This window comes from Bombina bombina, chromosome 3, assembly GCF_027579735.1.
Source record: "Bombina bombina isolate aBomBom1 chromosome 3, aBomBom1.pri, whole genome shotgun sequence".
Taxonomy (NCBI): domain Eukaryota; kingdom Metazoa; phylum Chordata; class Amphibia; order Anura; family Bombinatoridae; genus Bombina; species Bombina bombina.
In genome coordinates, this window is record NC_069501.1 from 673,649,415 (window position 1) to 673,664,536 (window position 15,122).

General features: G+C 39.5%; 1 protein-coding gene across 2 annotated transcripts in view; it reads right to left on the reverse strand.

The window, feature by feature from the left end:
- The window catches only part of LIG3 (DNA ligase 3), a 224,307-nt gene that overhangs the window by 173,481 nt on the left and 35,704 nt on the right, over window positions 1-15,122 (reverse strand). For both annotated transcript variants that reach the window (XM_053707435.1, XM_053707434.1), the window contains exons 6-10: window positions 13,243-13,409; window positions 12,969-13,046; window positions 9,456-9,615; window positions 9,181-9,336; window positions 8,524-8,655 (exon numbers count right to left, since the gene is read on the reverse strand). In XM_053707435.1, the coding sequence (XP_053563410.1) occupies window positions 8,524-8,655; window positions 9,181-9,336; window positions 9,456-9,615; window positions 12,969-13,046; window positions 13,243-13,409 (693 nt within the window). The remainder of the gene's footprint in view (window positions 1-8,523; window positions 8,656-9,180; window positions 9,337-9,455; window positions 9,616-12,968; window positions 13,047-13,242; window positions 13,410-15,122) is intronic.

A 15,122-nucleotide genomic window follows, 5' to 3' on the forward strand; every position in this document is an offset into this window, starting at 1 on the left:
CAAGCAGCAAAAGTCTGCTCACTGTTCCCCCAACTGAAGTTAATTCCTCTCAACAGTCCTGTGTGGAAACAGCCATCGATTTTAGTAACGGTTGCTAAAATCATTTTCCTCTTACAAACAGAAATCTTCATCTCTTTTCTGTTTCAGAGTAAATAGTACATACCAGCACTATTTTAAAATAACAAACTCTTGATTGAATAATAAAAACTACAGTTAAACACTAAAAAACTCTAAGCCATCTCCGTGGAGATGTTGCCTGTACAACGGCAAAGAGAATGACTGGGGAAGGCGGAGCCTAGGAGGGATCATGTGACCAGCTTTGCTGGGCTCTTTGCCATTTCCTGTTGGGGAAGAGAATATCCCACAAGTAAGGATGACGCCGTGGACCGGACACACCTATGTTGGAGAAAAAGTTAACTCCCTGAGCTCTGCATAGAGGAAAGCTCAGAAACTAATTAAAAAATTAGCTAAAAAAATGTTGAGAAAAAGGAACAGAGCTCTGGTATGTACTGAATACCAAAAATCAATTTAATAAGAGACAGTACCTCACTTTTATGGTAAATGTGTAAAAATGTGCCCAAAAGTGCATAAAACTGTATGTACTCTTATCTGGTGTATGTAACTATGTCCAATCCTGTATACATGTTCATCCTAATAGACTGCACTCACTCTACCATGCTTAGCTGAAGGAGACCTGCTTCCAGTAGAAGAGCCTATCTTGTTTATCTTGTTTAGTATGCACTGACAAAGGATCTAAGAAAGAAGTACTCTGACGCACTAAAAGGTGGAGGGTGGAGGACCAGTCTCAGCGACACCTGTGGCAGGCAAGTGACAAACTCCCACAGGAGAATTATTCTCACTGCCCATGTACTCTTTTACACCCCTGTGTCCTATTCTCGGGCTCTCTGAGGGGGGTATCGGGTCTCACATCAGTTTGAGAACCACTTTCAATCGGTGTAAATCAGCACTTCAAGCTTCAACATCCTCCTTGCTGGAGGCAAAAAATGACTAAGGATTCATGGGAAAGTGAGAGGGATTAAATCTCTGTTGTGTGGGGTGTTTTTCTTCCTCCTGTAGGACTGGACTTTAATCCTACATGTGATGACTCGTAGACTCAATATCTTATGGGAAAAAAAAAAAAGCATGCTATTTCTGCCATGTTTTAACAAGACAAATGTCCTAGATTATTAGTAACTGGATCTGTGGTGACATATACATCATACATTTGCAGTCTGCTCTGTATTTATCATCTAGACAGGTTTAAAAATGTATTTGACAAATAACTAAGATGACATAGAACAAATCAAATGAAGGAATGTTACATTTAATTAGAGTGATGAATTAGACATTTGAAAACATTTGTATCTTCAAATTTTACATGTGATACTTATATGTAATTACTAACAGATCTCATGATTTATAGGAAAAAATGTTCATGTGTCCATGAAGGACACTACAAAAATACCCTGTATTAAAATGTAAAGGTTTCACATTATACAATAGCCTATACAGGTTTAAATAGATTTAAAAACAATCATTGGGGTTAACTAATCCAAGAATCAATATTATTTAACAATTATGTATTTCATTTTAAAGTCTTACTATGTAGGATACCCAGACTTTAGGTGGCTGAGAGCTGATTTTTTGTTTGTTACGGTTATCTACCAGGACATATGCTGAACCCTAAAGTAATGTAAGAAGACATGTATTTTACACCAAAGTTTCTAATATTAATATGCAAAAACACTACTTACTATTTATTTTTTTTCAAATGAGGTCAGTGATATGGTTGAGAAAAGACTGGAAACAGCTTTTGATGGCAGGTAACCAGGAGCCCTATCAAGTCTGCCCACATTTCCTTGTTAAAGGGACATTCAAGTCAAAGAAAACTTTTATGATTCAGAAAGAGCATGCAGTTTTAAGACCCTTTCCAATTTACTTCCATTATCACATTTTGCAAAGTCTTTTTATATTCACACTTTCTGGGGAACAAGATCCTACTGAGCATGTGCACAAGCTTATATGGTACACGTATACTAGTCTGTTATTGGCTGATGTCTGTCACACGATACAGGGGGCCAGAAAATGGGAGACAAAATTAAGCTTGCCAGAAAAAAAAAATCTAATGCTTATTTGAAATTCTGAGGTGTTATTGCATTGTCTTAATTATGCACTTGTTAATTATGCAAGTCTACTGTATTTAGCGGTCCTTTAAATGTATCCTTAGGATAGCCTGATGCATATCACAAGCATTTTAGCCTTCCCTTACAGTTTTTGACTTTACTTGTGAAAAATATATTTAAATATCTCTTAATTTTAGAAAAAAAATCACTACTATTTGTGAGGAAAAACATAATTTATGCTTACCTGATAAATTCCTTTCTTCTGTTGTGTGATCAGTCCACGGGTCATCATTACTTCTGGGATATAACTCCTCCCCAACAGGAAATGCAAGAGGATTCACCCAGCAGAGCTGCATATAGCTCCTCCCCTCTACGTCAGTCCCAGTCATTCGACCAAGAATCAACGAGAAAGGAGTAACCAAGGGTGAAGTGGTGACTGGAGTATAATTTAAAAGATATTTACCTGCCTTAAAACAGGGCGGGCCGTGGACTGATCACACAACAGAAGAAAGGAATTTATCAGGTAAGCATAAATTATGTTTTCTTCTGTTATGTGTGATCAGTCCACGGGTCATCATTACTTCTGGGATACCAATACCAAAGCAAAAGTACACGGATGACGGGAGGGATAGGCAGGCTCATTATACAGAAGGAACCACTGCCTGAAGAACCTTTCTCCCAAAAATAGCCTCCGAAGAAGCAAAAGTGTCAAATTTGTAAAATTTGGAAAAAGTATGAAGCGAAGACCAAGTTGCAGCCTTGCAAATCTGTTCAACAGAGGCCTCATTCTTAAAGGCCCAAGTGGAAGCCACAGCTCTAGTGGAGTGAGCTGTAATTCTTTCAGGAGGCTGCTGTCCAGCAGTCTCATAGGCTAAACGTATTATGCTACGAAGCCAAAAAGAGAGAGAGGTAGCAGAAGCTTTTTGACCTCTCCTCTGTCCAGAGTAAACGACAAACAAGGAAGAAGTTTGGCGAAAATCTTTAGTTGCCTGCAAGTAGAACTTGAGGGCACGAACTACATCCAGATTGTGTAAAAGACGTTCCTTCTTTGAAGAAGGATTTGGACACAAGGATGGGACAACAATCTCTTGATTGATGTTCCTGTTAGTGACTACCTTAGGTAAGAACCCAGGTTTAGTACGCAGAACTACCTTGTCTGAGTGAAAAATCAGATAAGGGGAATCACAATGTAAGGCTGATAACTCAGAGACTCTTCGAGCCGAGGAAATAGCCATTAAAAACAGAACTTTCCAAGATAACATCTTTATATCAATGGAATGAAGGGGTTCAAACGGAACACCCTGTAAAACGTTAAGAACTAAGTTTAAACTCCATGGTGGAGCAACAGCTTTAAACACAGGCTTGATCCTAGCTAAAGCCTGACAAAAGGACTGGACGTCTGGATTTTCTGACAGACGTCTGTGTAACAAGATGGACAGAGCTGAAATCTGTCCCTTTAAGGAACTAGCTGATAAACCCTTTTCTAAACCTTCTTGTAGAAAAGACAATATCCTAGCGATCCTAACCTTACTCCAGGAGTAACCTTTGGATTCGCACCAGTATAGGTATTTCCGCCATATTTTATGGTAAATCCTTCTGGTAACAGGCTTCCTAGCCTGAATCAGGGTATCAATAACCGACTCAGAAAAACCACGTTTTGATAAAATCAAGCGTTCAATTTCCAAGCAGTCAGCTTCAGAGAAGTTAGATTTTGATGTTTGAATGGACCCTGTATCAGAAGGTCCTGTCTTAGAGGTAGAGACCAAGGCGGACAGGATGACATGTCCACTAGATCTGCATACCAAGTCCTGCGTGGCCAAGCAGGTGCTATTAGAATTACTGATGCTCTCTCCTGTTTGATTTTGGCAATCAATCGAGGAAGCAGCGGGAAGGGTGGAAACACATAAGCCATCCTGAAGTTCCAAGGTGCTGTCAAAGCATCTATCAGAACTGCTCCCGGATCCCTGGATCTGGACCCGTAGCGAGGAAGTTTGGCGTTCTGGCGAGACGCCATGAGATCTATCTCTGGTTTGCCCCAACGTCGAAGTATTTGGGCAAAGACCTCCGGATGAAGTTCCCACTCCCCCGGATGAAGAGTCTGGCGACTCAAGAAATCCGCCTCCCAGTTCTCCACTCCCGGGATGTGGATTGCTGACAGGTGGCAAGAGTGAGACTCTGCCCAGCGAATTATCTTTGATACTTCCATCATTGCTAGGGAGCTTCTTGTCCCTCCCTGATGGTTGATGTAAGCTACAGTCGTGATGTTGTCCGACTGAAACCTGATGAACCCCCGAGTTATTAACTGGGGCCAAGCCAGAAGGGCATTGAGAACTGCTCTCAATTCCAGAATGTTTATTGGAAGGAGACTCTCCTCCTGATTCCATAGTCCCTGAGCCTTCAGAGAATTCCAGACAGCGCCCCAACCTAGTAGGCTGGCGTCTGTTGTTACAATTGTCCAGTCTGGCCTGCTGAATGGCATCCCCCTGGACAGGTGTGGCCGATGAAGCCACCATAGAAGAGAATTTCTGGTCTCTTGATTCAGATTCAGAGTAGGGGACAAATCTGAGTAATCCCCATTCCACTGACTTAGCATGCATAATTGCAGCGGTCTGAGGTGTAGGCGTGCAAAAGGTACTATGTCCATTGCCGCTACCATTAAGCCGATCACCTCCATGCATTGAGCTACTGACGGGTGTTGAATGGAATGAAGGACGCGGCATGCATCTTGAAGTTTTGTTAACCTGTCTTCTGTCAGGTAAATCTTCATTTCTACAGAATCTATAAGAGTCCCCAAGAATGGAACTCTTGTGAGAGGAAAGAGAGAACTCTTCTTTTCGTTCACTTTCCATCCATGCGACCTTAGAAATGCCAGAACTAACTCTGTATGAGACTTGGCAGTTTGAAAGCTTGAAGCTTGTATTAGAATGTCGTCTAGGTACGGAGCTACCGAAATCCCTCGCGGTCTTAGTACCGCTAGAAGGGCACCCAGAACCTTTGTGAATATTCTTGGAGCCGTAGCCAATCCGAATGGAAGAGCTACAAACTGGTAGTGCCTGTCTAAGAAGGCAAACCTTAGATACCGGTGATGATCTTTGTGGATCGGTATGTGAAGGTAAGCATCCTTTAAATCCACTGTGGTCATGTACTGACCCTCTTGGATCATGGGTAAGATTGTCCGAATAGTTTCCATTTTGAACGATGGAACTCTTAGGAATTTGTTTAGAGTCTTTAAATCTAAGATTGGCCTGAAAGTTCCCTCTTTTTTGGGAACCACAAACAGGTTTGAGTAGAACCCTTGTCCTTGTTCCGACCACGGAACCGGATGGATCACTCCCATTGTTAACAGATCTTGTACGCAGCGTAGAAACGCTTCTTTCTTTATCTGGTTTGTTGACAACCTTGACAGATGAAATCTCCCTCTTGGGGGAGATAATTTGAAGTCTAGAAGGTATCCCTGAGATATGATCTCTAGTGCCCAGGGATCCTGAACATCTCTTGCCCAGGCCTGGGCGAAGAGAGAGAGTCTGCCCCCTACTAGATCCGGTCCCGGATCGGGGGCTCTCGGTTCATGCTGTCTTTGGGGCAGCAGCAGGTTTCCTGGCCTGCTTGCTTTTGTTCCAGGACTGGTTAGGCTTCCAGCCTTGCCTGTAACGAGCAACAGCTCCTTCCTGTTTTGGTGCAGTGGAGGTTGATGCTGCTCCTGTTTTGAAATTCCGAAAGGGACGAAAATTAGACTGTCTAGCCTTAGCTTTGGCCTTGTCTTGAGGTAGGGCGTGGCCCTTACCTCCCGTAATGTCAGCGATAATTTCTTTCAAACCGGGCCCGAATAAGGACTGCCCCTTGAAAGGTATATTAAGTAATTTGGACTTAGAAGTAACATCAGCTGACCAGGATTTTAGCCACAGTGCCCTGCGTGCCTGTATGGCGAATCCTGAGTTCTTAGCCGTAAGTTTGGTTAAATGTACTACGGCCTCGGAAATGAAAGAATTAGCTAGTTTAAGGACTCTAAGCCTGTCCGTAATGTCGTCTAGCGTAGAGGAACTAAGGTTCTCTTCAAGCGACTCAATCCAAAATGCTGCCGCAGCCGTAATCGGCGCGATACATGCAAGGGGTTGTAATATAAAACCTTGTTGAACAAACATTTTCTTAAGGTAACCCTCTAATTTTTTATCCATTGGATCTGAGAAAGCACAGCTATCCTCCACCGGGATAGTGGTACGCTTAGCTAAAGTAGAAACTGCTCCCTCCACCTTGGGGACCGTTTGCCATAAGTCCCGAGTGGTGGCGTCTATTGGAAACATCTTTCTAAATATTGGAGGGGGTGAGAACGGCACACCGGGTCTATCCCACTCCTTAGTAACAATTTCAGTTAGTCTCTTAGGTATAGGAAAAACGTCAGTACTCGCCGGTACCGCAAAGTATTTATCCAACCTACACAGTTTCTCTGGTATTGCAACAGTGTTACAATCGTTGAGAGCTGCTAAGACCTCCCCTAGTAGTACACGGAGGTTCTCCAATTTAAATTTAAAATTTGAAATATCTGAGTCCAATCTGTTTGGATCAGAACCGTCACCCACAGAATGAAGCTCTCCGTCCTCATGCTCTGCGAGCTGTGACGCAGTATCAGACATGGCCCTAGCATTGTCAGCGCACTCTGTTCTCACCCCAGAGTGATCACGCTTGCCTCTTAGTTCAGGTAATTTAGACAAAACTTCAGTCATAACAGTAGCCATATCTTGTAATGTTATCTGTAATGGCCGCCCAGATGTACTAGGCGCCAAAATATCACGCACCTCCCGGGCGGGAGATGCAGGTACTGTCGCGTGAGGCGAGTTAGTCGGCATAACTCTCCCCTCGCTGTTTGGTGAAATTTGTTCACATTGTACAGATTGACTTTTATTTAAAGTAGCATCAATACAGTTAGTACATAAATTTCTATTGGGCTCCACCTTGGCATTGGAACAAATGACACAGATATCTTCCTCTGAGTCAGACATGTTTAACACACTAGCAAAAAAACTTACAACTTGGTTATAATCTTTTTTAGCAAAAAAACGCACTGTGCCTCAAAGAGGTACTAACGATTAAATGACAGTTGAAATAATGAACTGAAAAAACAGTTATTGCATCAAACTTTAAAACAACACAACTTTTAGCAAAGGTTTGTTCCCATTAGTAAAAAACAACACTAATTAAATTTGTACATAAGAAAACAAAACAACGTTTTTTATACACAGTCACTATAAGAATTCTCACAGCTCTGCTGAGAGAATTTACCTCCCTTCAAAGAAGTTTGAAGACCCCTGAGATCTGTCAGAGATGAACCGGATCATGCAGGAAATATAAAAGTAGCTGACTGGAATTTTTTGATGCGTAGCAAAGAGCGCCAAAAACGGCCCCTCCCTCTCCCACACAGCAGTGAAGAGAAACGAAACTGTCACAATTAAAGCAAAAAACTGCCAAGTGGAAAATAATGCCCAAATATTTATTCACACAGTACCTCAGCAATGTAAACGATTCTACATTCCAGCAAAAACGTTTAACATGAGAATAGTTATTAAAAGGATTAGTGACCTTTAACACAGTAGTTCCGGTGAAATACCATCCCCAGAATACTGAAGTGTATACATACATGTCATTTTAACGGTATGGCAGGCTTTTCTCATCAATTCCATTCAGAAAATAAAAACTGCCACATACCTCAATGCAGATTCATCTGCCCGCTGTCCCCTGATCTGAAGCCTTTACCTCCCTCAGATGGTCGAGAACAGCAATATGATCTTAACGACTCCGGTTAAAATCATAGTAAAAAATCTCTGTCAGATTCTTCCTCAAACTCTGCCAGAGAAGTAATAACACGCTCCGGTGCTATTTTAAAATAACAAACTTTTGATTGAAGTCATAAAAACTAAGTATAATCACCATAGTCCTCTCACACATCCTATCTAGTCGTTGGGTGCAAGAGAATGACTGGGACTGACGTAGAGGGGAGGAGCTATATGCAGCTCTGCTGGGTGAATCCTCTTGCATTTCCTGTTGGGGAGGAGTTATATCCCAGAAGTAATGATGACCCGTGGACTGATCACACATAACAGAAGAAATAATTACTAGTTAGTAAACGTACAAAAAATGTGTTTTTCATTATTTATATTTCACAAGCTAATAAAATAAATATTTAGTCTGACATTCAGTCATTTGTTAATAAACTGCTCTATCAGATATTAGATGAATACAAGAATAAATCAACAAATGCATTTGTTTATTTGTTACACCAATGAAACAATTTTAGAAAAAATATTTCAATATGTCAAACTAATAACAAAAAATAATAATTTTAGCACGTCTACTTGTCAGAACATGGTGATTCCTACCTACATTTTGGACAGGTCTTAAGTTTTACCTTGTGGACACCTAATGTCCCAAACGGAAGAGGTTTTCCTGTGTTCGTGTCTATGAGAAGAACTTCAGCATCAAGGATGATGCTGTCACCCCCAGGGAAAGCTTTGGGAATGAAATCTTTGAAATGAGCAACCTGTAAAGAAAGAAAACGTACAAGATAAACATAAATATCCCCTCCCACACCACTGTTTTCGATTAATCAGGATGAAAACTCTTAGGGGGGGGGGGGGAGAATACAGACTCAAATTTTTTTTGGCACAATAAATAGTTACTTACAAGTCCTTGGTCCACCAAACCATTATTTGAGGAGTAAGCAGGAAGATACAAGCTGATAAATGCCAAGTGTCTCGGTTTGTTACCATGGCAATGAGTAAACCAGAAGGTCACTTCCTTGCCAGATCAATTAACAGCATGGTGAAACATTCGGATTACATTAAATAAGATTTGGGACAAAACCTTTTTGAAAGCAATAATTATGCATAATTAAATAGTAAATGTTGAGTTTAAGTGACCTAAGAAACAACTAGAATTACGTGTTAACACATTACTTTGTAAAAGGGAGCAGAGCCATAAATAGATGCAACATTTCTAGCAAAAACATTTTTGGCTAATGGAACAAACAAAAAATGTTGCAAGTTACAAAACAAACATGTGTTACCTTGTGTGGAAGCACTGGCTTGAGGCTACGACTAAAATAACTAAAGTGATCACCACTTTTGTGTAGTTGGACCCTTTCTCCATCATACTTTATTTCTGCATACATTCCATTAGGGCATTTCTTCATGGCATATGCAATAGATTTGCAGGCCTCAGCCTGAAAGGAAAGCAGAAAATATTACCATGAGATTTTAGGGGAGAGAAAGAGGGAAAGAAAGATAGACAGTGCTCCATACATACTGTAGATTATAAAGTAACATTTTATCAGCTTCTCACCAGCATAGGTTGCACAGGGGTCATAAGTGAAGCTGTGACACTTAGTGTACGTTTCATCCCTGGTGCCTGTTGTTGATTCCGTAACACACGTTCTACAACATCTCCCAGATTACGAGAGGCTTTAAAGGCATCGTATGCATTGGGATCCAAAGCGTCCAAACTGAAGAAAAATAAATCATTTATCAGCCACATTTTCACCAGATATAACGCACACACAAAAAGGTTTCCTCCCCCCCTTACTTTGCTAGGGCTGTCAGGTTTTAAACCCTGCTAGGCTAGTCAGTGTGAAAAAAAATCTATTAGAATCTATAGTAACAACACATTCTGAGTCATTTGGACAACAAAGAACTGTATGCTTAGCAATACAGATTAGCTAGAAAACACTAACTGTATTCATGCAAAATGTATTTTTTTTTTTTTTTTTTAAAACACCCAAGTCCTGAGTTTAACAGTCAAAGCTGATTTATAATTAATTGTTTGATCATATTATTATTAAACGGTTTCTATGGTAAAGAAGAATGATTCTAGTAAAAAGTTACCGCTATTTTGGTAATAGGTTTTACTGTTCTAGCAACCAAAGGATGCCTGCACCAACATTCACAGCTTGCAAGTGCTCAGTGTGCCAACAACTGATGCATATGGTTTTTGGAATGACATTTGATGACAAGCTGACTATGCAGAAAATAAACGCAGGAGTCTAGGTCTTCGGATATGTGTCCTATAACATTTTCCTTATAAATGCTGTTTAAAGGGATATAAAACCCAAAATGTTTCTTTTGTGATTTAGATAGAGCATACAACTTAACAACGTTCCAATGTACTTACATTATCAAATTTTCTTTGTTCTCTTGGTATCCTTTGTTGAAGTAGCAGAAATGCACTACTGAGAGGTAGCCGAACACATCAGGCTAGCTAATAAAAAGAGGCATACATCTACAACCACCAATCAGCAGCTAGCTCCTAGTAGTGCATTGCTGCTCCTGAGCCTACTTAGGTATGCTTTTCAACAAAAAATACAAAAGGGAACAAAGCAAATTAGATAACAGAAATAAATTGACAAGTTGTTTAAAAATGCATGCTCTGAAAGTAATAAATTGTCAAACCTGCAAAGATCAACTTTACACAACTGCCCCACTAACCAACCGTTATGTCCAGTCAATAATGAAATAGTTCAAATGAATTGTTAATCTATAAAGGCAGTTCCCTAAACCTAAACTCAAAGGCCAACAGCAACGAAGTAATAAGTCAGGTGATTTTCAAGAGAAATCTAAATTTGAGGAATGTAATTAGCCCTAGCCGACTAAAACAGGAACAGGAAATTAGTTGACAAAATCTACCTGTGCTATAAGGAATTGTATATGCTGTAAGCATATTCACCATAATAATCACACATTTGGAAGGGATGGAAATAGAGCTCAAAATAAAATAAGAGAATTAATGAATTGCAGAATATATGTTGTGTACCTATTGGAAACTTTATACAGGTCGCATGAAATGCCCCTAAAAACTAGATTTGGGGAACATTTAAGAAATATAGATGCAGGATGGAGTGTCAGCACATTTTGTAGATACACATAACAAGTACAGTAGTGATAGAGACACATAAGTACAGTAGTGATAGAGACACATAAGTACAGTAGTGATAGAGACACATAAGTACAGTAGTGATAAACACACATAACAAGTACAGTAGTGATAAACACACATAACAAGTACAGTAGTGATAAACACACATAACAAGTACAGTAGTGATAGACACACATAACAAGTACAGTAGTGATAGACACACATAACAAGGATAGTAGTAATAGACACACAAGGATAGTAGACAGTCTAGTCCAAAATAAACTTTCATGATTCAAATAGGGCACTTTCCAATGTACTTTCTTTTACTTTAAAATCAGCAATTTTGCTTTGTTCTCTTGCTATTCTTAGTTGAAAGCTAAACATAGGAGGCCCCAGAAAATGTGATAAATTTGATAAAGTAAATTGGAAAGTGTCTTAAAACTGCATGCTCTTTCTGAATCATAAAAGTTTATTTTGACTTGAGTGTCCCTTTTAAGATTAAAGCAATTCAATACATTAAGAGGACAAAAAGAGGGGGTGATAGACTAATAAAACTGAGATGGAAGACATACTAAATCCTTAAACTGAGTACTATAGAACCAGTTGGTATGAACCATGATGTAAATTTAGTGGCATTTTTGGAGTTTTGATTTTCTTATTTGTCCCTCTGTTTTTTTTTATTTTATGTTAAGTTGCGATTGAGGGGTTTTTATTTGCACCCCCCAATCCAGCTCCCTTCTCCTATTTACTGTCCCTGTTACTTCCAGGTTTCTGGGTCTGACGCCACCTCGTAAGCACCTAACACCACAAGGAGATGGTTACGATCAACTCCAATACGTGATTGTTATGATGGCACAGTCTGGATGACATCCATGTGTCATCATAAACAATAAAGGGTCAAGCTGTGCAGACTGTAGTCTTTCTTCAGTCACAGGTCCAGATTCCAACTTAAAAGCACCTAACACACTTTGAGATTATAATATAAAATATGTAACTTATACATAGAAGAACCCCCCCCCCCCACGCAAACTTTGCATATACATTTATTATTTGCTCCCCCACCGCTTTCTTGCAATTTAACTATAAATGTTGCTTTTTTCTCAGGTCCCATGCAAATTGTAAGTTCATACTATAAACTTCACAAGATACTCAGATTGATCAATATAACAGCTCATTATTTCAGTTCCGAATTGGCCGAATTAATTACTATTGGGAATATCACTCCTGGCCAGCAGGAGGAGGCAAAGAGCACCACAGCAAAGCTGTTAAGTATCACTTCCCTTCCCACAACACCCAGTTGTTCTCTTTGCCCGAGTTGCAAGGAGGTGGTAAAGTTTAGGTGTCTGAAAGAAGTTTCTTCAATCAAGATTTTATTATTTTGAAGCAGAGCAGGTTTGCTCCGTCTTCCTGGGGTTTAGCTGTAGTCCACGTTAGTCTCTTCAGTAGAGCAGTGGTGGCTCTTAAGCATCTGGGAGCTTGTGGGGTATAATCCTCACTGCGCCTCCCAAACTGTTGCTGCCCTATTTTGGAAGCCTGAGTAGGTCCATGTGAGGGAGGAGGCCCTCTCAAACCAGATGAGCTGCCCTGCTGCCAGGCAGATGTAAATTCAGGTAAGTGCCTAATTTTATTTTCTGGGCTCAAGAATATATGGCACTTCAACAGTTAGGTGGGACATGGAATATCAGTAATCCTATTTAGGGTTAATAGGATTGAGGTAAGCAGTGGATGCAGGCACACTGGGGACTAAATCTTTTTATTGTGGCTCAGTTTTTACTCTGGGTTGTTACGGATTTGGTGGATGGAATCAGGAGTATTTTCACATGGGTGTTAGGTAGCACTCCGGTGCGAGAAGTCTGTCGCAGGCTTTACATGGGAATTAAAGGCGGCCGGGTGGTTACAAACTAAAGACTATTACAGTTTATATGATCAGTACTTATAGATACTTACACATGCTTGGCCCCAGAATTCATCTTCAGGTCATGTTTGACAAGACGAATAATACACTTAAGGTCATTGGCTGTGCATCTGAAAAAACAAAGATCAACGTGAAAGGCATTAATATAAACATTTATAAAAATACCAAGCATTTAAAGTTCACAATGTACTAAGATTTGGTTATGAGCAAAACTGGTATAACATCAAACATTTCTCAGCAGCTAGGATACCTTTGTGAGACACTAATGCGGCTTGACATTATCATTATACATTTACTGGTCCTCACCTTTGTGCAACGTCTTCCAGGACCTTCTGTTGATCTTCTTCTTTTGTCATCTTAGAAAGCTGCATTAGGAATTGATCCACCTCATGGATGGTCAGAAGACTTTTTGCTGCTGGTGGGAAGGTTTTGCTCTTTTCAAAAAAGATGCGCACAGTTTCTGAGACATCTCCCTACAGTGGTTATAGGATACACAGACCAAAATGACTGACTCAAAGGATGCATTACTGTTCAACAATACAACTGTAGGAGCTGCTTTTATTAGCCACTGATATATCTATTCAGTGTATTAGGATGCATTTTCTGATCGCTTCTTAATCAAAATAAATGGGTTTAAAGGGACAGTCAACACCAGAAAATTTGTTGTTTAAAAAGATAGATTATCTCTTTATTACCCATTCCCCAGTTTTGCATAACAATTATAATAATACACATTTTAGATCTGCAATTGCCTTGTATTTATGCCTCTGCAGACTGCCCCCTTATTTCAGATCTTTTGATAGACTTGCATTTTAGCCAGTGTTGACTCCTAGTAACTTCACGTGTGAGCTCAATGTTATCTATATGACACACATGAACTAATGCCCTCTAGTGGTGAAAAACTGTCAAAATGCATTCAGATTAGAAGCGCCCATCAAGATCTAAGAAATTAGCATATGAGCCTACCTAGCTTTCAACTAAGAATACCAAGAGAACAAAGCTAAATTGGTGCTAAAAGTAAATTGGAAAGTTGTTTAAAATTACCTGCCCTATTTGAATAATGAAATTTTATTTTGGATTTGACTGTCCCTTTAAGTTCACCTCTTTTACATTTACACAAACACGTATAAGCAACATGTGTAAATACAGAACTTCCATATGCACTGCACGGGCTAAACACAATTATAAAAAGGAGCATTTGTTTAATTAGACATAAAAAAGCAAACTGAAAATGCTCTAATTTGTCAGAATGCTTGCATATAACTAGAGTTAAAAGGGAAACAAGCCAAAATTAAACTTTCATTATTCAGATAGAGCATGTCATTTTAAACAACTTTCCAATTTACTTCCATTAACAAAATGTGCACAGTCTTTTTCTATTTACATTTTTGAGCCACCAGCTCCTATTGAGCATGTGCAAGAATACACAGAATATAAGTATATGCATTTGTGATTGGCTGATAGCTGTCACATGTGCAGTGGGAGTGGAAAGAGACAATTTTGAAAATTGTTAGGAAAAAAAATAAATATACACTACTCATTTGAACCTCAGATTAAAGGGACATTATACACTCATTTTTTCTTTGCATAAATGTTTTGTAGATCTATTTATATAGCCCATAAAGTTTTTTTTTTTTTTTTAAATGTATAGTTTTGCTTATTTTTAAATAATATTGCTCTGATTTTCAGACTCCTAACCAAGCCCCAAAGTTTTATGTGAATACCGTCAGCTACCTACTCCAGCTTGCTCCTGTTTGTGTAAAGGGTCTTTTCATATGCAAAAGAAGGGGGAGTGTCTTATTTCCCACTTGCAGTGGGCTTTCCAGCTACCTTTTAGACAGAGCTAAACTGAGAGCTTCTAAGTAAGTTTTTAAACAGTTTTATACTGGATTTTTATATCAGTATCTCTGCATCTTATTCTTTATAGTAGTGTCTATTACATGCAGTTATATGAAAATGAGTGTATACTGTCCCTTTAAGTGCTATTGCATGGTCTTGTTATCATGCATTTTTTGTTTATACAAATCTACAGTATTTACTAGTCCTTTAAAGTCTGCTCGGGAGCAGCAATGCCCTACTGTTATCTAGGTGAGCACACTGGTTAGCACATGGCAAAAGGCATAAACGCATAGACACCATTCATCAGCTGGCATCCAGTAGTGCACTGCTGCTCCTGAGCCCAACTA